This window comes from Carex rostrata, chromosome 15 (genome assembly GCF_964058835.1).
Source record: "Carex rostrata chromosome 15, lpCarRost1.2, whole genome shotgun sequence".
NCBI lineage: Eukaryota > Viridiplantae > Streptophyta > Magnoliopsida > Poales > Cyperaceae > Carex > Carex rostrata.
The window spans coordinates 2,535,399-2,559,910 of record NC_135932.1 but is presented as its reverse complement, the minus strand read 5'-3'; the positions used below and the strand labels follow the sequence as shown (position 1 = coordinate 2,559,910).

The 24,512-nt window shown below is 37.5% G+C and overlaps 2 protein-coding genes and 2 long non-coding RNA genes across 4 annotated transcripts; all 4 read left to right on the top strand.

The window, feature by feature from the left end:
- The first annotated feature begins 543 nt into the window (after window positions 1–543).
- Window positions 544–3,550, top strand: LOC144566370 (monooxygenase 2-like). The gene is made up of 6 exons (XM_078316389.1): window positions 544–846; window positions 958–1,023; window positions 1,223–1,406; window positions 1,671–1,899; window positions 2,025–2,364; window positions 3,110–3,550. The coding sequence occupies exons 1-6, from the start codon at window positions 626–628 to the stop codon at window positions 3,336–3,338; spliced, it is 1,269 nt and encodes a 422-aa protein (XP_078172515.1). The 5' UTR covers window positions 544–625; the 3' UTR covers window positions 3,339–3,550.
- On the top strand, window positions 2,371–2,680 carry LOC144566371 (uncharacterized). Its single transcript, XR_013515175.1, has 2 exons — window positions 2,371–2,533; window positions 2,569–2,680. It is a non-coding gene; the product is annotated as an uncharacterized LOC144566371 (long non-coding RNA).
- Window positions 3,551–8,183: 4,633 nt separating the features above from the next.
- LOC144566486 (monooxygenase 2-like) lies at window positions 8,184–11,191 on the top strand. The gene is made up of 6 exons (XM_078316517.1): window positions 8,184–8,491; window positions 8,588–8,653; window positions 8,853–9,036; window positions 9,301–9,529; window positions 9,655–9,994; window positions 10,741–11,191. The coding sequence occupies exons 1-6, from the start codon at window positions 8,271–8,273 to the stop codon at window positions 10,967–10,969; spliced, it is 1,269 nt and encodes a 422-aa protein (XP_078172643.1). The 5' UTR covers window positions 8,184–8,270; the 3' UTR covers window positions 10,970–11,191.
- Window positions 10,007–10,310, top strand: LOC144566487 (uncharacterized). The gene is made up of 2 exons (XR_013515204.1): window positions 10,007–10,163; window positions 10,199–10,310. It is a non-coding gene; the product is annotated as an uncharacterized LOC144566487 (long non-coding RNA).
- Window positions 11,192–24,512: the final 13,321 nt, after the last annotated feature.

Below are 24,512 nucleotides of genomic sequence, written 5' to 3'. Positions count from 1 at the left end.
TCACAGCACGGCACGTTTTTAAACGGTTTAAATCAATTTGAAAATCACAAAACTGAATTATTGTGGGATCATGTATTTAAACTCAAGTGCTTTTATTTTTGTAGTAGAACACCTCAAATTCTGCTCAACAAAATCTTATACGTAAAGAAACGACATAGCAGGTATAAAATTTGCGGCTAAGGAGCCATCCGTGACAAACATATTAACATTTTAATTGACCGTTGATTCGTCAACCATACTGGTAGTGTCGTATAAAAATTGAGAACTTATTCCCTTTTGTCAATTAATTCATGCATTTCTGTCTGGTGCACCAAACATGGGTACAGTAGAATAGTCAATCGAGTCTTGTCCGTGTGACATCATTGACACGTCATAGTCTCCTGGTGACATCATTGACACGTCATAGTCTCCTGGTGATATCATTGACACGTCATAACTCTCCCCTTGACATCATTGACACGTCATATTCTCCCAGTGACGTTTCGAACTGTTTTCCCAGTGCATGTAAAGGCTATATATATAAGAAGTGAAGAAATGCATTTTAAAAGACCAAACTAAGAATACAATAGCTAGAAAATAACACCAGTTATTAATTGTTCAGAGAAAAGAAACAGAGAAGCTGAAGATGGTAGAAAACGCAGAAATTGTCATTGTAGGAGGAGGAATCGCTGGTCTGGCAACAGCTGTGGCTCTTAAAAGGGTCGGGTTCCAGGCACAGGTTTTGGAGCGGCATCAGGAGCTCCGAGCTGGTGGCACAGCCCTCGGTCTAGCTCCCAATGCCTGGTTTGCACTGAGAGCGCTTCGCGTGGATCATAAACTCACAAATGCTTACCAAATCTTCACAAAGTACCTCAATCTTTCAATTTGCTTAAAATTATTATGATTTCATCTTATAATACTTGAACTCTAATTATTTTTTCAGTTCAGAAAATGATTGTTTGATTGTTTTTGTATCAGAGCATTGACTACAAACTTGGAAACAGGAGTTTCTCAAGAGATGGTCTTGCCAATGAAGAAGGATAGGTAATTGAATTCATCTCTAAATAAAATTTGTTAATTTTTTGATTAAAAAGGCCCTAGGCCCATCGGTTATTATTTTGTTAATTTCAAACTTATAAGATATGATCACTAGTATAATTTATCATGACAGTTATTATTTTAAACTTTTAATATAATGTGCTGAATTTATGTCCGTTAGTTTACAAATTTTGTGTTTATTTAGGGGAGATGATATTGGTGTGAGATATGTTAAAAGAGAGGATTTGCTCAAGGCGCTAGCAGAAGAGTTGCCACCGGATACAATTAGGTTTTCATCTAAGCTAATCTCAATTAAGAGCGAAACTCTAGAAGATTCTTCGAAAGTTACTGCCCTGCATTTAGATAATGGTACCATTATTAAAGCTAAGGTATAATACAAAGCTTGTGAACTCAAGTTCCTGATTTCAACGTGTTAAATTCAGTAAAGTAGAGAAGTAACGCTGGTACTGTACAACACCTAATGCTACTGTTCAAGCTTTCATATGAGCTGCTGACACAGTGAACTAATGTGTCTGTAATTCTCTTAAAAGAAGGCAAAACATATAGTATGCTTTAATTTTGTTTTTCCGATTTATATATTAATCTCATGGAAGATATTTCACATTTTATCTGAACCCTTCATGTTGTATTAGGTGGTGATAGGATGTGATGGGGTCCACTCTGCAGTGGCCCAGTGGTTGGGCCTATCTCAGCCATTGAATTCGGGTCGATTGGCGGCATACGGGCTGTCGGTATTTCCAGAAGACCATGGATTTGAAATGATGGTGTGGCAGTATTTAGGCGTCGGCATCCGGGCTGGATTCATTCCTCTCAACTCCAGGGAACTCTACTGGTTCTTTCTCCATGATTCCTCTTCCTTAGGTGAGAATATATTATTTCATTTGCCCCCCGTTTCTTTTAAATCTTTCATACTACTTTTCATGTACGATGGTGTAATTTAAACATAGACCACTTTATTCTAACAAATTATACACAAAATGTTTCAGAACAAGATGCATCAAGGAGTCCTGAAATGATACTGAAGGAAATAACAGACAATTTAGCGAAAGGCTTCCCTTCTGAATTCCTTACTGTCGCCAAGCGCACAGATCTCTCCACTCTGGCATGGGGCCCACTCCGATTTCGTGTACCATGGAATGTAGCCTTAGGCAGAGTTCAAGACGGCAATGTCACTGTTGCCGGTGATGCGATGCACCCCATGACACCTGATCTCGGCCAGGGGGGTTGCTCAGCACTTGAGGATGCTGTTGTCCTTGCACAATGCCTCAGTCAATCTCATACATCGGCAGCCAATGACAAACAGTGGGTGGAGAAAGGGTTGAAGAGGTACTCATTTCAACTATTTTTTTATTCACCTACATTAATGACATGTTTTATGTGAGTGGAATTATAGAAAATCTGATTAAAACAGATGTAAACCGAGCTGATGCTCAAGAAGAAAATTTGTTAGTAATTTACTAATGCTCAAAAAATAGTCCAAGATGGGATGTAGTCAGTCACAGACCAGTACACAACATGGAATGTAGTCAGTCACGGACAAAATCATTTCAAATATTGTAAAAAATCGAGGTAGGACAGTACCCAGCAGCATCGGTACGGTACTGGTACAGACTGGTAAAAAATACATATACCCTTACTGGTACGGTACCGGTACAAGATGGGACGTAGTCAGTCACGGACTAGTACGCAACATATCCCCTCACTGGTAAAAAAAGGCTGTTACAACTGATGAAGACTCAAAACTGTACTGGTACAGTATACTGCTGGTACGATAGGAAGAAGAACCAGGGACCTCTGGTGTAAAATAGCAACTTCTAAAGGCTGTTTCTTTTTATCTGTTTTTTTCTGTCAGTTTTATTTCACCCATTAAGGGACTTCTTTTTTACTTGCTTTAATTTTTTTCCAATTTATTTTATGGTTTCAACTTTCAAGCTCAATTGTTTTGAGCATTTTAAATTTCTGTAAATCGTGGATACAAACTTGATAACTGCAATTATCAATTAAATATGGCTTAACCCTTACTTTTCCTCAAAAATAATATTGTAAAAAATCTCTTCTAAATGTGTTACAGATATGTGGACGAGAGGAAGTGGAGAGTGACAGGTCTGATTGCGGGTTCATGGTTATCTGGATGGGTGCAACAAAGCGGTTGCGGTGAGCAAAAGTGGTGGTCAGGTGCCACCAGATGGTTCAGGGACCGGTGTCTCTACAGGTTTGTACTGCCTTGGTTAGCGGATTTGGGTTGGAAAGATTGCGGAGATTTGAGCTTTCCAGTCAAGCAATACGTTGGATCGACATGAAATTTGTTACTTTAGTCAAATTGATGATTTCCTTTTCATTTTTGGGTGTTAAGTTTGTTATTCTTTGGTATGGTATATTTGAAAATGAAGTGTGTTGAATAAAGATCGATTGGGGACTTATTAATCAACAGGGGATGTATAGATATATTATTGTTCTTTGTAAAGAAATACAATTGTTCCTAATTATTTTATGATGAAATTAATTGACAAAAGTGCTGCTAATGCCTGTTTCAATTAATACACCTGAAATAGTAGACAAGTTATCTGTCACAAAATTGAAATGGTGCAGACAATTAATAGTGAAGGCATAGTATAACTGAACCAGTTAGGATTCTGATGCACCGGTGGCATTTATAGACAGCAGAGGCTCTTCCATGGAAATCAATAGAGTACCAGTATGAACTGTATAAGTTCTCACTGCCTTAGTGAACAGTCGATACTGACCCCCTCTCAGCCTTCTCAGGCAGCATAAGCTACCAGTTATGGCCCCACATAATTTGGTCCTGGTACCGGTTATCACGTGATCGTATCAAGTCCCAAATGCACCCAGAATGCTTAGCTTGTGATTTCGGTTGTACTTTAAATGCTTGTTAATACTAAGATTTTGAATGCCTTTAATGGAGGCAAAGGATTTTAATTACTGGTTGCTGGACCTGATGGGATGCTTTTTAGAATAATTGTTGAAAAAAAGAAAAGAATTGTGAAGCAAGGTAGGATGATTGGGGTGGAATCATATCATGTTAAATTATGTGCATTTGGCACCATATAAGAAAAAATAAACGAAAATAATTGATTTGTTTGACTAGAAAATGAAAAAAATATAACTTTTGTGGGTATGGAAAACTAAGTCGTATAAAAGGAAAATTTACCCTATTTTCTTTTTTTAGGTCTTACCACAGGTTTCCCTAGTTTTGGGAAATATTTTAAAAAATAAAAATTCCAGAAGTTGAATTATTCATAACAGATCCAATATTAGTATGTTAATCTAACACATCCATTTTTAGCACTAGTACTAGGCTCTTTCTAACAAGTAAACAAAAGAAGATTACAAGTTACAACTCGACTACAAATATTCCGCTAAAATTATCTAATTGGTTTTAAACTTGCACGTCTACTTAAGTCGCTAAATATTACTGTTTTAAAGTACTGGAATTTGCATATATTATACAAACCAAAATTATTATATAAATGTCAGATTGGGGCTATGGTACTTTGCCAAGCGCGGAATGGTCCGTGCTATGGATCAATATCTTCATTGTCGATCTAACCGTTCACCATGGTCATCCAATGAAAATATTTTAATAGATTAAATTTTACATTTTGTAATTTTTTTTTTACTATTTTTTTAGATCAGTTGAAAATCACATGATCTAAAAAAATTGAACATTCAAATTGTGGTTTTCTACCTATTTAGTAAAATAGTAAAAAAAAAAAGGTAAAATTTGGAAAATCATCTGGAGATCAAATTCAGATTAATTGTTTGGATTTTAAAAACAAAGATATAAATCCATAACACAAACTGATCCGCACTGTACTGTTCTGTACTGCTGTTGGTGCTTAGCTAATTGTTATGGATGGTTCATTGAGTAGTTTGGGCCATTGTTTTTCTCGTGGTGGGTGTTTTATATTAAGTAATTCTGTTTTCACGGGCTTCCCGGCCTATTTAAATTTCCAGGCCATCCAATAATCCAATCCAACCCGGAAATTTTAATAAAATTTTAGATGCCGGGAAGTCAAAATTTGGTTTCTTATGCAATACCTGCTTAATCGGATCCAAAACACGACTTCGTTGTATATATCATTTCCTTTCTAATAATTAAGCAGAAGAAGTGCACTTTGGAGGCTAGCAGAGCTAAAAAAAAAAAAAAATTACGATGATCGAACCAAAACACTAACTTCTTTTTCCTTATATCCAAATAATTTATTCTTAAGTATAAAACAATGAAAAATTACTCTATGCTAATATTGATGTATGTCAGCAATTATGCGTTGCTCAGCCATCTAGTTTATATGTATATCTGCTGAACTAATTGAATAGATAAAATGCTAAATCACCCGTTCCTGATCTTTTTATTTAGGGGTGTTAATATTACAGAACGCCCCTGTGTAGGGACAGATTGGGAGCATTTTGTTTGGAATTAGTTAGTAGGAGGCCATGATTCATGAATAATTAACATATAGTTGTCATAGGTCATATTTGGTTGTGGAGTAATTAATGAAGATTAAATTTGCACTCCATATTTTTTTTTAGAGCTTGACAGTGACTGTCAATGCGTACAGGAAAAGTAAAGTTTACATCCCACACTACTATTTACAATCACATTTCAGCTGAAGGAAAAAAGAAATATAAGAACATCCAACTCCTGTTGTCCACCTCAGTACTGTTCTTCAGCAGTACTTGCACCGCAGAGCCGATACCATTAACCTTGAACATCAAGCAACAGATTGCGAACTTGCGATAATGGTAACAAAAAGAATAGTGGTATTAATCAAGATGATGATGATGATGCAGCAAATTGTTTTAGCAAATAATCATGCCCGATTACTTGTAAATTAGCTAGTCCTTAAATTTAGAGGTCTAAATGGTGTGAATTTAAAACACAATACTGATTACTAGAACTATATATGCATTGGCATTTTAATAGTAGTCACAAATCATTTGTTTGTTGAATGTTCCTATGTTCAATGCATCTGGAACTGGATTGCCTCTCATAATAACTTTGTCTTTAGTGGTGTTAGTTTAGATGATCTGTGGTTAATTGAGGCCTGTACCCCGTTAAAGGATAAACATACCTTACTCTTGCTGCTTGCCTCTGTCCTTTGGACAATATTGTTAGAGCGAAATAGGATTTGTTTTAACCCTACAGCCCCCTTACCTATTAAATCGATTGGTGCTAAGGTTCTCTCCTTAGCACATCTATGGTGCACTTCTATTCCAAAAAACTCTTTATTAAAATTAAGTCTAATGATGCCATCTGATCTTAAGGATCTCTCAGACCAAGTTTCGGTGGACGATTCACGCAGCCTGGACACTGCTCACACAGTGTACCTGCTGTCGTCTCTGGCAGATGCACTCAACAATACACCTCGGGATGGTGGCAGTGGCAACCACCTAAGTCCAATGTATGGAGACGACCTAAATGAAGATGATGAAGTTGACTGGGAAGCCTTGGCGTAGTTTCTGTTATTAGTTTATAGTTACTATGTTTGGATAGTTTTTTTTCTGTCTTTCTAGATCTGGTTTGTATGCATGATCTGTTTTTTATTACTTCATTATAACTGTTTTGTTGTATGACTTTATACTTCTTCCTTTGGTCTCCATTTTGGATACCATGTTAAGAAGTACTTTTGGTTTCATATATGAAATCGGTGGTAATCCACTACTTTTCAAAAAAAAAAATAGTAGTCACAAATCCGCACCAAACAACCAGATAATTAACTAATACATTAACTGATACCCTAAACCCTAGAACTGTAAACTAACAAATTAACAAAATTTAATTTAGATGTTAATATAAAAGTATAAAAAAATGCGAGTATTTCAACAAAAAGATCGATAAAAAGGAATGCAAATAGGAATGTAGACAAAATCTTTTATTGCTCAGATGATACAATTTTTTAAATGAGGATTCCATTTTTAAATCATATAGTATTTCAATAATAAACCTTCATTGTTTTTTTTTTTTTGGCATAAAAAAGATGAAAATTTAACCTATCAATTTTCATTTAATGTACATAAAGGAGTTTATTCGGTTTTGTCCCAACTCTCTCCACTAAAAAGGATTTAAAACTCCAGTTAATTAACGAGGTACAGAATAAAAGGCAAATTTGACTGGTGTTGATCAGAATGTGTCCAATGTTCTTTCGGCCTGTTTTTAAAGAATTGGTTCAAAAAATAGGTTTGAAGACATTTTGCAAATAAAAAGTCTTGACGGATTAAATTAGCAACATTCACTTACATGATACTTTTCTTTGATCATTATACTGAGTTATTGGTTATAGCATAGCGCAAAAGGTTAGGTTTTAGTTAAATCAGGCAAAACCAAATTTGCCATTGTATGAGATTATGAGTTATTATAGACTGACAATAATTACATGAACTTTAGCAATATGACCCTAACTTGCTAAACCTTTAATCTAGCATGGATATCATGTCGTTTTGTGTTTTAAGAAAACTGATTTCTAACTCAATTAGATGTATTGGAATATATTTTAGTATATGAATTTTCATATAATAGTTTTTTTTTTTTTAATGGGTATGGGTATGGTATGGATAATATTAACGGGTAAGGATAGGATAGGGTAAGATTAATTTTTAATGGGTATGGGTATGAGTATGAAAATGTCTCCACCCATACTCATACCCATTAATGGGTATGAGTATGAATATGAGTATGGATAGGGTAGGGTAAGATCAATTTTAATGAGTATGAGTATGTAAATGTCTCCACCCGACCCGTACCATACCCGTTGACACCCCTAGCCATCCGTGACAAACATATTAACATTTTAATTGACCGTTGATTCGTCAACCATACTGGTAGTGTCGTATAAAAATTGAGAACTTATTCCCTTTTGTCAATTAATTCATGCATTTCTGTCTGGTGCACCAAAGATGGGTACAGTAGAATAGTCAATCGAGTCTTGTCCGTGTGACATCATTGACACGTCATAGTCTCCTGGTGACATCATTGACACGTCATAGTCTCCTGGTGATATCATTGACACGTCATAACTCTCCCCTTGACATCATTGACACGTCATATTCTCCCAGTGACGTTTCGAACTGTTTTCCCAGTGCATGTAAAGGCTATATGCCTATATATATAAGATGTGAAGAAATGCATTTTAAAAGACCAAACTAAGAATACAATAGCTAGAAAATAACACCAGTTATTCATTGTTCAGAGAAAAGAAACAGAGAAGCTGAAGATGGTAGAAAACGCAGAAATTGTCATTGTAGGAGGAGGAATCGCTGGTCTGGCAACAGCTGTGGCTCTTAAAAGGGTCGGGTTCCAGGCACAGGTTTTGGAGCGGCATCAGGAGCTCCGAGCTGGTGGCACAGCCCTCAGTCTAGCTCCCAATGCCTGGTTTGCACTGAGAGCGCTTCGTGTGGATCATAAACTCACAAATGCTTACCAAATCTTCACAAAGTACCTCAATCTTTCAATATGCTTTCATCTGATAATACTTGAACTCTAATTATTTTTTCAGTTCAGAAAATGATTGTTTGATTGTTTTTGTATCAGAGCATTGACTACAAACTTGGAAACAGGAGTTTCTCAAGAGATGGTCTTGCCAATGAAGAAGGATAGGTAATTTAATTCATCTCTAAATAAAATTTGTTAATTTTTTGATTAAAAAGGCCCTAGGCCCATCGGTTATTATTTTGTTAATTTCAAACTTATAAGATATGATCACTAGTATAATTTATCATGACAGTTATTATTTTAAACTTTTAATATAATGTGCTGAATTTATGTCCGTTAGTTTACAAATTTTGTGTTTATTTAGGGGAGATGATATTGGTGTGAGATGTGTTAAAAGAGAGGATTTGCTCAATGCGCTAGCAGAAGAGTTGCCACCGGATACAATTAGGTTTTCATCTAAGCTAATCTCAATTAAGAGCGAAACTCTAGAAGATTCTTCGAAAGTTACTGCCCTGCATTTAGATGATGGTACCATTATTAAAGCTAAGGTATAATACAAAGCTTGTGAACTCAAGTTCCTGATTTCAACGTGTTAAATTCAGTAAAGTAGAGAAGTAACGCTGGTACTGTACAACACCTAATGCTACTGTTCAAGCTTTCATATGAGCTGCTGACACAGTGAACTAATGTGTCTGTAATTCTCTTAAAAGAAGGCAAAACATATAGTATGCTTTAATTTTGTTTTTCCGATTTATATATTAATCTCAAGGAAGATATTTCACATTTTATCTGAACCCTTCATGTTGTATTAGGTGGTGATAGGATGTGATGGGGTCCACTCTGCAGTGGCCCAGTGGTTGGGCCTATCTCAGCCATTGAATTCGGGTCGATTGGCGGCATACGGGCTGTCGGTATTTCCAGAAGACCATGGATTTGAAATGATGGTGTGGCAGTATTTAGGCGTCGGCATCCGGGCTGGATTCATTCCTCTCAACTCCAGGGAACTCTACTGGTTCTTTTTCCATGATTCCTCTTCCTTAGGTGAGAATATATTATTTCATTTGCCCCCCGTTTCTTTTAAATCTTTCATACTACTTTTCATGTACGATGGTGTAATTTAAACATAGACCACTTTATTCTAACAAATTATACACAAAATGTTTCAGAACAAGATGCATCAAGGAGTCCTGAAATGATACTGAAGGAAATAACAGACAATTTAGCGAAAGGCTTCCCTTCTGAATTCCTTACTGTCGCCAAGCGCACAGATCTCTCCACTCTGGCATGGGGCCCACTCCGATTTCGTGTACCATGGAATGTAGCCTTAGGCAGAGTTCAAGACGGCAATGTCACTGTTGCCGGTGATGCGATGCACCCCATGACACCTGATCTCGGCCAGGGGGGTTGCTCAGCACTTGAGGATGCTGTTGTCCTTGCACAATGCCTCAGTCAATCTCATACATCGGTAGCCAATGACAAACAGTGGGTGGAGAAAGGGTTGAAGAGGTACTCATTTCAACTATTTTTTTATTCACCTACATTAATGACATGTTTTATGTGAATGGAATTATAGAAAATCTGATTAAAACAGATGTAAACCGAGCTGATGCTCAAGAAGAAAAATTGTTAGTAATTTACTAATGCTCAAAAAATAGTCCAAGATGGGATGTAGTCAGTCACAGACCAGTACACAACATGGGATGTAGTCAGTCACGGACAAAATCATTTCAAATATTGTAAAAAATCGAGGTAGGACAGTACCCAGCAGCATCGGTACGGTACTGGTACAGACTGGTAAAAAATACATATGCCCTTACTGGTACGGTACCGGTACAAGATGGGACGTAGTCAGTCACGGACCAGTACGCAACATATCCCCTCACTGGTAAAAAAAGGCTGTTACAACTGATGAAGACTCAAAACTGTACTGGTACAGTATACTGCTGGTACGATAGGAAGAAGAACCAGGGACCTCTGGTGTAAAATAGCAACTTCTAAAGGCTGTTTCTTTTATATCTGTTTTTTTCTGTCAGTTTTATTTCACCCATTAAGGGACTTCTTTTTTACTTGCTTTAATTTTTTTCCAATTTATTTTATGGTTTCAACTTTCAAGCTCAATTGTTTTGAGCATTTTAAATTTCTGTAAATCGTGGATACAAACTTGATAACTGCAATTATCAATTAAATATGGCTTAACCCTTACTTTTCCTCAAAAAGAATATTGTAAAAAATCTCTTCTAAATGTGTTACAGATATGTGGACGAGAGGAAGTGGAGAGTGACAGGTCTGATTGCGGGTTCATGGTTATCTGGATGGGTGCAACAAAGCGGTTGCGGTGAGCAAAAGTGGTGGTCAGGTGCCACCAGATGGTTCAGGGACCGGTGTCTCTACAGGATTGTACTGCCTTGGTTAGCGGATTTGGTTTGGAAAGATTGCGGAGATTTGAGCTTTCCAGTCAAGCAATACGTTGGATCGACATGAAATTTGTTACTTTAGTCAAATTGATGATTTCCTTTTCATTTTTGGGTGTTAAGTTTGTTATTCTTTGGTATGGTATATTTGAAAATGAAGTGTGTTGAATAAAGATCGATGGGGGACTTATTAGTCAGCAGGGGATGTATAGATATATTATTGTTCTTTGTAAAGAAATACAATTGTTCCTTATTATTTTATGATGAAATTAATTGACAAAAGTGCTGCTAAGGCCTGTTTCAATTAATACACCTGAAATAGTAGACAAGTTATCTGTCACAAAATTGAAATGGTGCAGACAATTAATAGTGAAGGCATAGTATAACTGAACCAGTTAGGATTCTGATGCACCGGTGGCATTTATAGACAGCAGAGGCTCTTCCATGGAAATCAATAGAGTACCAGTATGAACTGTATAAGTTCTCACTGCCTTAGTGAACACTGAACAGTCGATACTGACCCCCTCTCAGCCTTCTCAGGCAGCATAAGCTACCAGCTATGGCCCCACATAATTTGGTCCTGGTACCGGTTATCACGTAATCGTATCAAGTCCCAAATGCACCCAGAATGCTAAGCTTGTGATTTCGGTTGTACTTTAAATGCTTGTTAATACTAAGATTTAGAATGCCTTTAATGGAGGCAAAGGATTTTAATTACTGGTTGCTGGACCTGATGGGATGCTTTTTAGAATAATTGTTGAAAAAAAGAAAAGAATTGTGAAGCAAGGTAGGATGATTGGGGTGGAATTATATCATGTTAAATTATGTGCATTTGGCACCATATAAGAAAAAATAAACGAAAAGAATTGATTTGTTTGACTAGAAAATGAAAAAAAATATAACTTTTGTGGGTATGGAAAACTAAGTCGTATAAAAGGAAAATTTACCCTATTTTCTTTTTTTTAGGTCTTACCACAGGTTTCCCTAGTTTTGGGAGATCTTTTAAAAAATAAAAATTCCAGAAGTTTAATTATTCATAACAGATCCAATATTAGTATGTTAATCTAACACATCGATCCATTTTTAGCACTAGTACTAGGCTCTTTCTAACAAGTAAACAAAAGAAGATTACAAGTTACAACTCGACTACAAATATTCCGCTAAAATTATCTAATTGGTTTTAAACTTGCACGTCTACTTAAGTCGCTAAATATTACTGTTTTAAAGTACTGGAATTTGCATATATTATACAAACCAAAATTATTATATAAATGTCAGAGTGGGGCTATGGTACTTGTTGAATATTGTATAGTTAGATAAGGGTATTTAGGTAAAAGTGTGAATATAATAGTTATAGGGACTAAAGTGTAAGATTGTGTGTGTATATGTAGACAGACCTAAATCAATGAAATCTACGAAGTTTTCAACTCACCGTAACTTTATGGTATCAGAGCGGGTCTCCGCTGCGTGTGTCGCGTGAGCCGTCCGAGCCATCCGTGCCGTCCGCATCTGTCGTGCGTTCGCCCAGAGCAAGTCCGCAGCACGCTGCCGCCAGATCGCGCGCCGCCTCCGCCTCCGCCAGATCTCGATCTCGCGCCAGAGACGTCTCCGTGTGTCTAAACCCTAAACCCGTGTCTTCAGACCTTGCTCTCTCTCTCTCCGTGTTTCTCTTCTCACAGCGCTGATTGTTGTTTTTAAGTAGACGATCCATTATTTGACCCCTTTATAAACTGGATTCGTAGTTAAACTGATCGTTGTTTAAAAAATAAAAAATAAAAAAAAAATAAAAAAGAGGGAGAAAAATGGCAGAAGACAGGAGCTTCTCTAAATCGTCTCAAGTCATCTCAGTGAGATTGAATGGGGCTGAGAACTATCTGTTGTGGTCAAGGCAGATGCTTATGCACTTGAAAGGTCAGAGACTAACCGGGTATGTTACCGGTGCATCAGAGAAACCCGTAGCTGTGGGAGATGAGAAGTTAGAGGAAAAAACTGAATTTCAAAAGTGGGAGGCAGACGATGGACAAGTTATGTCGTGGCTGGTGAATTCGATGGAGATGAGACTGCAAAATCAGTTTATGATGTTGAACACTGCTCAACAAGTGTGGGATCGGGCAGCAGAGATGTATTCTCAGAAGGGTAATCATGGGCAGATCTATCACCTCCAGTCTAAGTCAGACAGTCTGGTACAGGGAGAAATGAGTGTGACTGAGTATTTCTCAGAGTTGAACAATATGTGGGAGCAAATGGATTTCTTTGATCCTTTGGCGATGAAATGCTCAGCAGATGCACTAGCCTTCACAAACTGGTTGGAGAAAAGAAGGACCTTTCGCTTCCTTGCTGGCCTCAACACTGAGTTCGAGCAGATCCGACAGAGTCTTTGGCAGAGGAATCCCCTACCTGCTCTTCGTGATGCCTTTGCAGTAGCAGTTCAAGAGGAAAGCAGGAGGAAGGCAATGGTATCTTTGCCAGTGCAGGAGGGTTCGGCTATGTTCAGCCTACCACACACAGTATCCTCTCAGGGTGATAAAGTCTGTGATCACTGTCATAGGAAGAATCACACTCGGGAGACTTGCTGGGATTTACACGGAAGACCAGCTAGAGGTCGAGGTCGTGATGGTGGCCGTGGCAGAGGACAAGGTAGAAGTCGTGGACCAGGACGTGGTGGAGGATACCAAAAGGCGCATATGGCTGACAGCACTAGTACACCAGGTTCAGGCACTGATGATATGGTGACTCAACTGGTGACTCAGCTTGCAGCTCGGTTCTTGTCCACTACCCCAGCTAGCAATGCCCCATCTACTGCTGCTCTATCTGGGGCTGACGGTTACACTCTCTCCTCTCTTCTTACCACTGTAGTTAGACCTGTTGGCACTGTTATAAAAGCCCTAATAGCCGAGTCTGGTCCTGATCGATCCTGGATCGTAGACTCTGGGGCATCTAAGCATATGACCCCTGACCTTACAATGTTCAAAACCTATAAGCCCATGTCTGGGAGAGAAAAGGTACAAACAGCCGATGGCTCACTTTGTTCGATAGCAGGAGTTGGGGATGTAACAAGTACTCCAGACCTCCAGCTATCGTCGGTCTTTCATGTTCCTAACTTCACCAATAACCTCCTATCAGTTAGTCAACTGGTGGATGATCTTAACTGTGTTGTTTCTCTGTCTCCTACCCATGTTGTGTTGCAGGAGCTGAAGACAGGAAAAGTGATTGGTATTGGCAAGAGGAGTAAAGGCTTGTACCGACTCAAGCAAGGAGGGGAGTTTTTGGATCCACGAGCCTGTTTGGCAGAGACTCCAGAGTTGGAGATGGTTTTGTTACATAGCCGTTTAGGGCATATATCTTTTACTGTGCTTGGAAGGCTGTATCCCAAGTTGTACTCTAAGTGTAGTAAGACTAAACTAGTATGTGATGCGTGCGAGTTTGCTAAGCACACCAGAACAATGTATCCCTCTTTTGGTAATAGAAGTTTGTCTTGCTTTGATATTGTTCATTCTGATGTTTGGGGACCCTCGAGAGTTACTAATCTATCTGGTTCAAGGTGGTTTGTCACCTTTATTGATTGTTATAGCCGAATGACTTGGCTGTACCTGTTGAAGAGTAAAGAGGGAGTTTTGGAGTGTTTCAAGACTTTTCACAAGATGGTGGAAACCCAATTTGAGAAGAAAGTGAAGGTGTTACGCTCAGATAATGGCACAGAATACACCAACAGGGCAATGCAAGACTTCTTGCGAGGTAATGGTATTATACATCAAACTACATGTGTGAATACACCTGAACAAAATGGTGTTGCAGAAAGGAAGAACAGGCACATCTTGGAAGTGACAAGGTGCCTTCTCTTTGCCATGAATGTTCCGAGGTACCTTTGGGGAGAAGCAGCGCAGACTGCTACATATTTGATCAACAGAATGCCTTTGAGAGCGGTGGACTTCAGTACACCACTTGAAATGCTCACAGGGACCACCTCATTTAAGGTACCCCCCAAAAAGTTTGGTTGTGTGTGTTTTGTTCATAACACAACTCCAAGTATTAGTAAACTTGATGCGAAGGCCCACAAATGTGTGTTTGTTGGGTACTCCAGTGGAAAAAAGGGGTATAAATGTTATGACCCTGTGAAAAAGAGGATGCTGGAAAGCATGGATGTGACATTCTGAGAAACAGAACCCTATTTTACTCTCTCCGATGCACAATCCAATACATCTTCAGTCCCATTTCATGATCTTCTTGAGGTGGTCGTCACCCATTCCTCAGACCGAGTTGGTCGAGAGGGGGAGAGTAAGGAATCTGACAACAGTATAGCCGATGATACTACGATCGGCCTGAGTCCAACAGAGACAGATCTGGACTCAAGCATGAACCAAAGCCTACCACCTCCTAATAGGCAGATCAACAAGGTTTACACTCGAAAACCTCGTCATGAGAACGTTGAGCAACCTCCGGTCCAAGGTCAATACCAATTACTTGCTCCTGTCGACGGCTCGCTCACACCACAACCTTCAGGTAACTCACAGTTACCCTCAGGTACTCCTCTTTTCTCTGATCTCGATCTTCCTATTGCATTGCGTAAAGGAGCTCGGTCAACTGTCTTAAAGAAAGGGGAAGATGCCTCAACATCACATCCTATCTCTCACTATGTCTCATTTGAGACACTTTCCCCGACTTACAAAGCCTTTGTAACCTCCTTACACTCTAACTCTGTTCCATGTGATTGGAGGAAAGCAATGCAGGACCCAAAGTGGAAGAAGGCAATGTTCGAGGAGATAAGAGCATTAATCAAGAATGACACCTGGGATATGGTCCCTAGACCGTCCAACAAGAACACTGTAGGATGCAAGTGGGTATACTCGACAAAATATACTCCAGAGGGAAAGGTGGACAGATTCAAGGCCAGATTGGTGGCGAAGGGCTACACACAGACATATGGTGTGGATTATGAGGAGACCTTTGCTCCAGTGGCTAAAATGAATACTGTTAGAACCCTCATCTCGTGTGCGGTAAACTTTGGGTGGGATTTGTGTCAGCTGGATGTTAAAAATGCATTTCTTCATGGTGACCTAAAGGAAGAGGTATATATGGAGATCCCACCTGGTTTCGACAATGAACAACTGAAGGGTAAAGTGTGTCGTCTGAAGCGCTCCCTGTACGGGTTGAAACAGTCACCACGAGCCTGGTTTAACAGGTTTTCTATGGCAATGAAGAAACTAGGCTATCAGCAAAGCAGTGCTGATCATACTATGTTCATCCAAAGGAAAGGAGAGAAGATTTGCATTCTGGTTGTGTATGTGGATGATATAGTATTAACAGGTAATGATCCTGTTGAGATGAAGAGGCTTAAGGCCAGCTTAGCCACAGAGTTTGAGATGAAAGACCTGGGTGAATTGCGCTACTTTCTAGGCATTGAGGTTGCTCGTTCAACAAAAGGGGTAGTTCTCTCACAGCAAAAGTATGTTCTAGATCTGCTGAGAGACACTGGGATGCTTGGGTGTCGACCTGTCAATACACCCATAGACCCTAATAATAAGCTGAAGGGAGAAATAGGTGATCAAGTAGATAGAGGACAGTATCAGCGCCTAGTAGGCAGACTAATCTACTTGGCACATACTCGACCCGACATTGCATACGCTGTGAGCGTAGTGAGCAGATATATGCACGACCCTAGAGTTCCACATCATGAGGCCGTGTATCAGATCCTGAGGTATCTCAAGAGTTGTCCAGGAAAAGGTGTGCTATTCAGTAAGAATGGGCACACTAGGATTGAAGTATATACAGATGCCGATTGGGCAGGGTGTCTTGATGATAGGAAGTCAACTTCAGGCTACTGTTCATTTGTTGGAGGTAATCTGGTTTCTTGGCGAAGCAAGAAACAGAATGTGGTAGCAAGGTCCACTGCAGAGGCTGAGTATAGAGCTATGGCCCAAGGTGTGAGTGAAGGGTTGTGGTTACGAAGATTGTTATCGGAGTTGGGGTTGTTGGAGAACAAACCCATAATGTTGTACTGTGACAACAAGGCGGCTATAAACATAGCAAACAACCCAGTACAACATGATAGAACTAAACATGTGGAGATTGACCGACACTTTATCAAGGATAAACTTGACGAGAGCATTATATGTATGCCTTTCGTTCGAACCAAGGAACAAATCGCAGATATCTTCACAAAAGGGTTGAGTGTTACGGACTTCTCCAATGTAATAGGCAAGATGAGCATGATCAATATCTATGCATCATCTTGAGGGGGAGTGTTGAATATTGTATAGTTAGATAAGGGTATTTAGGTAAAAGTGTGAATATAATAGTTATAGGGACTAAAGTGTAAGATTGTGTGTGTATATGTAGACAGACCTAAATCAATGAAATCTACGAAGTTTTCAACTCACCGTAACTTTAGTACTTTTCCAAGTGCGGAATGGTTCGTGCTATGGATCAATATCTTCATTGTCGATCTAACCGTTCACCATGGTCATCCAATGAAAATATATTAATAGATTAAATTTTACATTTTGTAATTTTTTTTACTATTTTTTTAGATCGGTAGAAAATCACATGATCTAAAAAAATTGAACATTCAAATTGTGGTTTTCTACCTATTTAGAAAAATAGTAAAAAAAAAAAGGTAAAAATTTGGAAAATCATCTGGAGATCAAATTCAGATTAATTACTCTATGCTAATATTGATGTATGCCAGCAATTATTCGTTGCTCAGCCATCTAGTTTAGATGTATATCTGCTGAACTAATTGCATAGATAAAATGCTAAATCACCCATTCCTGATCTTTTTATTTAGGGGTGTTAATATTACAGAACGCCCCTGTGTAGGGACAGATTGTGAGCATTTTGTTTGGAATTAGTTAGTAGGAGGCCATGATTCATGAATAATTAACATATAGTTGTCATAGGTCATATTTGGTTGTGGAGTAATTAATGAAGATTAAATTTGCACTCCATATTTTTTTAGAGCTTGACAGTGACTGTCAATGCGTACAGGAAAAGTAAAGTTTACATCCCACACTACTATTTACAATCACATTTCAGCTGAAGAAAAAAAGAAATATAAGAACATCCAACTCCTGTTGTCCACCTCAGTACTGTTCTTCAGCAGTACTTGCACCGCAGAGCCGATACCATTAACCTTGAACATCAAGCAACAGATTGAAGACATTTTGCAAATAAAAAGTCTTGACGGATTAAATTAGCAGCATTCACTTGCATGATACTTTTCTTTGATCATTATACTGAGTTATTGGTTATAGCATAGCGCAAAAGGTTAGGTTTTAGTTAAATCAGGCAAAACCAAATTTGCCATTGTATGAGATTATGAGTTATTATAGACTGACAATAATTACATGAACTTTAGCAATATGACCCTAACTTGCTGAACCTTTAATCTAGCATGGATATCATGTCGTTTTGTGTTTTAAGAAAACTGATTTCTAACTCAATTAGATGTATTGGAATATATTTGAGTATATGAATTTTCATATAATAGTTTTTTTTTTTTTCTTTTTTTTTAAAAGCATGGTAGAAACTACCAGCATAAAAAAAATAAACTCTCTCCAAGCACCTCTTGCTCCTCTATGACCAAATCAAGACTAGAACATCATCTGTTTGCCATCTCCTCTACAAAATCTGATTCAAAGATCTCCTTCTTAATTCGTCTGCAAAGGATCTCCACTGGAAGATGAGATCCTCTGAATATTATCTCATTTCTCTGTCTCCACACATGCCATAACACAGATAAATCTTGTTGCCCATTCCTTCTTTGACACTCTCTCAAGCATGGTTAAAATAATTAAAATGTGTGTGTGTGTTTTTTTTTCAATGATGTCATATCATTTTTTTCTAAAAGATGTAATTTAAGTACATAGTACAAAGAAGTTTGTACCTTTTTTTGTTTGTTTTCTCAAGTTAACAAAATGATTCAAATCTTCTATTTTTAATATACATATGCAAATTATCTAGTCGGTTTCGAATTTAAATCTTCTACACTAAAAAAAATATATTTCTTCTTAACTAAGCTTGATACGACTATCTAGTTTGCATATGTTAAAGAACATGAACTATTCATAATATTTGACCTTGACCACAAGTATAAAAGCAAACAGTTTGATATTTTTCTAATTTAAATGAAATAAAAAATAAATATAGACTCATATTTAGTATTATCTTAATTCATTATTAATAACATTAAGCCAGCAATCCACTTTAATGTCCTACTCGGCCTCTAGTTGGGATTTTGTTTTCTGTAACGTGAAAATGTGTACCATGCAAATTTTGTTACATTCGGTTGTTTAAAAATTCATGTTGCAATGAATTCAAAAATTGTTCTAAAAAATAGGTGTTCATTTTAAAAATTCCTGATCAAGATTAACAATTTTCTTCGTTAAGTCACTCGATGAAGGATTCTTAATTGAGGTTTACAATTGCTTGTAATGGCAGAAAATTGATGCCCATTTAATAATCAAAATTTGCATTAATAGAAGGACGAATGTGTAAAATTGAAGGCGGTAAGGCTTACTTCTTGTTCAGGCCCAAAAGGCCCACGTAGGAGCACGCGCTTTTCTCTCTTCCCGCTCGGTTTAAGTTTGACCAAGTCAAATTGAGCTCAAACGGATACTCCCAAATTAAGAGTCAAGTGCTTACAGAATGCATCAACTACTTGTAAATCTGATTCTGATGCTTGATTCTGTAAGTGTTAATTGTATAATCTACTCTAATATTGATTTTACAATCTATGTATGTAAATTGGTTTACTGGCTTGATAATTGCATTAAATGTGTTGGAAAAAACTAGTATGCTGATGTTGCTTTCAATACTTCATCTTACATTTGTTTAGCCCATTATCAGTCAAATTATGCCTCAACAAATAAAATTTGAATAAAATGTTCACATGATCTTACAAATTAACTAAGTAGACTACACTAAGGGTGCTCCAGAATCAACGACTACAGAGGAAGGGGAAGGGACGGGAAGGAAGAGCTCGAGGGCTGTTCTCCTCGCTATAGTACATCATACACTCCGATTTGGGGTTATGAATTTTGGAGCTTTGCACAGCGGCTTACCCTTGCTATAGTAGCACATTTCTCTCCTTTCCTCTTCTATTACCTTTCTTTGAAGCGGAATTGCGACGTGGGCAGCCACTATCTTCTCCTCTTCCCCTTCATTTTTGTTTCTTTCCTTTAATGAAGAAATTTCTACCCCGGTCTGAAGCACAGTCTAAGTAAGAAATCTAGATAGATGACGCACATTTGTTTGAAGTAATATGCACCCAGTAATACAAGTACAACATGCATATATTAGTGGTTGAAATAATCTAATCCAAGCTATCAAGTTCCAATTAATCAACAATAATTGTGAAGGTACGTAATCCTCGGTCTAACCAAATTAGGCACAATTTAACCTCAGTCGGTGAAGGTCCTTCATTTTTAAAATCAATTGAACCCAGTAAAATTCTCCCTAAATTAGAGTGAGGATAGATATGGTATCATAGCACAATTTAGTATATCTTCTAAGTTCAAATAATTAATTTAAACTATTTTAACATAATCGTCATGTGAAATGTGTTTGCATATTTAATTTTATATTTTTTAAATATTTATACTATTTTTTTAGATAATAGAAAATTGTAATTTTTGAATGATCTAGGATGTTTAGATAAGTGATTTTCTATTTATCTAAACAATAAATAGTAAACAAATTCTACAAAATATAAAATTAATGTACAAAATATAAATAGTAAACAAATTCTACCAATATATTTTTATATGGAGATCGTGTTGAATAGTTTAGATCAACTATGTGAACTTTACAAATGAACACATTGATTCATAGTACTTTACATTAGCTGTGTTCTAACTTTTTCGGACTTTAAAAGCTATAACTCTATCAGTTTTTTTTTTATTAGATTTCTAAATAGCCAATTATAACTATAACTGTTATATTCCGAAATTTTAAAACGTGATTAATTTGCTAAAATGATCCTTAAACTAAATAAAATTTTCTAACTAAATTAATGATCGATTATATTGTCTGATTAATTTAAATCGAATCTAAAATTTCAAAATATAAATGAATCATGAAATTATGTACATTAAAATTTAGAGGGTTAAAACATAAAATAAAATATGACACTATAAATAAATTGTAAACATCCGGTAAATTGGTAAATCAAAAATTTGTTACAATCGTAAAACTTAAGAAAGAAAATAAATCAAATTAAATCGATTTGTGAAGAAATTAATAAAGTTGGAATTAGTAGAATGAAGGTACAAATTTTCGTACGAATAATATTATATCAAAATTTTCAAATTTTATTTATTTAAGAATTATAAATATTTATCGTTAATTTTATGTATATATATATGTACTATTTAATATCGAATTATTAGATCCTAAAAATCTAAATTCTAAGCACTAAATAATATTCACACGGCATTATAGGTTTATTAAGAAATTTCGATTTGAAATTTTAAAAGAAATGAATTCGTAAAACAAATTGTTATGAGTTATATTAGGACCCTGAATTTTCCAACCCCTTGATCAAAACCCTATGCACGAATCTTGAGACGGGAATTTAAATACACCCGGATCTCTCTCTCTCTTTCTTTTCCCTGCCTTTGGGCCCCGTCGCCCCTCTTCCTCTCTTTCGCGTTGCCCCTTTTCGGAAAACCTAAGAGAGGCGATCGCCTCTCTCTCGCTCGTTCTCGCGCGCGACGCTGTTGCCTCCGGTTCACCTGCTCCTGTCACTTCGCCTGTGTGCGCGACGACTTTGGCCGCACGGCCTGTCAGACGGTTCTGACAGCCACGACCCGCTCCCTTTTGTCCCTGTGTATGCTTTAACGGGTATATAAGTCTCTCTCTCTCTCTCGTTGGGTTTCTCTGGTTCTTTTCCGCTCATGAGTTGAGACCTCTCTCTTTTTCCTTCCATTTTTCTGTGTTACTGTGATCTCCCAAAACCCTAGGGTTTGGGGTTTTCGGTTCTGTGACTTGGCTGTTGTCGTGCTTGCTGGTGAGCTTGGTGATTGTTGTGACTGTTCTGACTGGCGCTTGCTTAGTGCCGTGCTGGTGTCGGCCTGGTGCTGTTCTGGTATTCGCTTGGAACCGGCCGTTTTCATCTCCCCATCCGTGCTAGCTCTAATCGGGTAAATTCTCGAGTTCCCCGTTTAAATTGATCGATGTGGCTTTGACGTGTTTCGATTTGATAAATGGCCTTTGCTCGGGTTGTTGATTTTCCTGGCAAAGGCACTAATTTTCGTCGTTGCGTTGCGTTGCGCCTTGCTGTTGCTTTTTGTTGTGCTTGCTGTTGCTTTGTGTTGCGCATTGTTGCTGTTAGGCTTGTGCCAGGCTGTGATTTGGGTGTGGTGCTGTGTTGTTGCCTTGTGGTTGTTCTGTTGTGCCTTGCTGTACCGATACTGGTACTGGACCCCTACCTTTTTCTGTGCTTTCTGGTACGACTCTGTGTTGTTCCTGTGCTCTCCGTGTGTACTGTACCGATACTGGTACCGTCCCATTCTTAGTGTGCTGCTTCTGTTCTCCCTTGTCTGTTCTGGTTCTGTTGGTACGACGCTATGCTGATGTGTGTACTGATTTCTGCGTGGTGACTGGCCTTTGTGCCTTGTGTACTTACTGGTAGTGCATGGTGAATTGTTTTACCAGACTTGGAACTGACAGGGACCAAATTGTGAGTATCTGGAAGTTTAGGGTTGATTGTGAATAAAATAGGCCCTTGAAAGAATTTTAAAAAAAATTCAGGGGCTAATCTGAATATGTGATGTTATTGGGCTTGGCCCTTTTTGCTTGTTGAGTTCGGCTGAAAATTTATTGGGCTTAGGCCCAATCCGAATTGGACTTAATTAATTAAGGGCTTGGATCCTTTTTCTAAATTATGGGCCTTTAATTAAATTAAGTGGAAATATAATTGTTAAGTCAAGTGGGCCGAAAGGTATAAGGAATCGATGGATTAAAAGACGGCTTTTTAAAAATTTAGGTTTTCAATAATGTAACCGAATAAAACCGGATGCTTATGTAAACTTAAATTAAATCGGGAAATGATTATACCGTCCAGGGTCTGATGCCTCGATGATGACTCATAACATAATTTGAGCAGATACTATAATAGCCCGATTGGACACCTGTATGATCCCGAAACAAACCTAATTAAAACACCCAACACATAATAAAATAAAAGTTCAAAATAAGTTTTAAATTAAAATATTTGAAACATTTTTGAAACTTAAACGAAAAATATTATTTTTGTACTTAGATTCGAAACAACAAATAAATGATAGAATTAGAATGGTAATAAATAGCGAATTGTGCGACTTAGCTAGAAATAATTAAAAACACGTAAAATAGATAAACATTTCGTTTTTAGAATGTTATAAACAAATTACGTATCTAATTTATATAATAACTAAAGTGTATTAAACTAATTAGAGTTAAGTTAAAATAAATTAAATAGATAAGTAATTACGATATATTATTAGGTAAGACACGTTTAAAATTATCGTAGCTCACAAACAAATAATTTTGTGAATATTTCGACATTAGAATTTTTATAAGCAATTTGTCTTCAAATTTAAAATAATAAAAATACAATTTATTCTTAAAATCAAATTAGATTAGATTTATCAAAGTAAATAATCAAGTGACAAGTTTTGTAAATCAAATAATAAAGAATACGACTTAAACATATTAAATGGGGCAAGGGTTAGAATAAAATTAGCGTAGATTTTAATTAGTTTAAATTACGTGATTACAGCTCAGTCAACTCCGTACGAGTCCGACCCGTGGGTCGATCCGTCTGACTCGCAGATCGGAGCATACGCGGAGCACGCTGATTATTAGTGACTGAGACTCCAGCCCCCTCAGGTGTGGGATATCTGAATTATTCTTTTCATGGGCGTACTCTTACCAGTCGATCCATCTGACCTGACATTCGCACTTTATTTTAAGTAGTTGCATTAAAACTGTAGAGCATGTTTATCCTTTTCTGCACTATAGGTAGAATTGCATAAGCCCCGAAAAATCTGAATTTACTGTATTGTAGGAGTAGAGTAATTAAATAATACTATATTTATATTATTAGAATATTAGGATACTAGTTTGTCTTCTTCTCGTGGAGACAATATATTATTATTATATTACGTGCATACGCATGCATTGGTGAGAGCTGAGCAGAGCCGAGTGACTTCGTTCCGTCTTGGTGTCACTTGGCATGGGACGGCCCGACAGCCACTGAGCTGAGGGTCACTTGATCCTTGGATGGCTTTAGGATTTATATTATATGTATAAACTTGATTATGTATTCTTTTCGATTCATTTTACCATTGCGTGCGGGCCGGATGCGAGCCCTGAGGCACGAACGATTCGGGATTTAGTCATTCCCTACATTAGGAGCTACTTTGCCTAGAACGGAAGTTCCCAAGGCTAGTGCAGGCCTTGAGGAATGATGTGCAAGTGCATAAGGTCGACGAGCCCCTGATCCTATTGGTCTGGCCGGACGGTAGAGTTCTCTCCTGCTCATGAGGGAAGAGATTAACTTTTTACGACTTGCATTGTATGATTTCTCCTATTGGATATGTTTGGGTGATGAATCGTTAGGCGAGATGACACAC

What these genes read in the sequence shown, in the direction of transcription:
- LOC144566486 (XM_078316517.1), top strand. Translation starts at nt 8,271, where the DNA reads ATGGTAGAAAACGCAGAAATTGTCATTGTAGGAGGAGGAATCGCTGGT. An exon ending in TTGCCAATGAAGAAGGATAG is followed by an intron (nt 8,654 to 8,852) that starts GTAATTTAATTC and finishes GTGTTTATTTAG; the next exon opens with GGGAGATGATATTGGTGTGA. An exon ending in GTACCATTATTAAAGCTAAG is followed by an intron (nt 9,037 to 9,300) that starts GTATAATACAAA and finishes ATGTTGTATTAG; the next exon opens with GTGGTGATAGGATGTGATGG.
- LOC144566370 (XM_078316389.1), top strand. Translation starts at nt 626, where the DNA reads ATGGTAGAAAACGCAGAAATTGTCATTGTAGGAGGAGGAATCGCTGGT. An exon ending in GCTTACCAAATCTTCACAAA is followed by an intron (nt 847 to 957) that starts GTACCTCAATCT and finishes TTTTTGTATCAG; the next exon opens with AGCATTGACTACAAACTTGG. An exon ending in CCATGATTCCTCTTCCTTAG is followed by an intron (nt 1,900 to 2,024) that starts GTGAGAATATAT and finishes AAAATGTTTCAG; the next exon opens with AACAAGATGCATCAAGGAGT.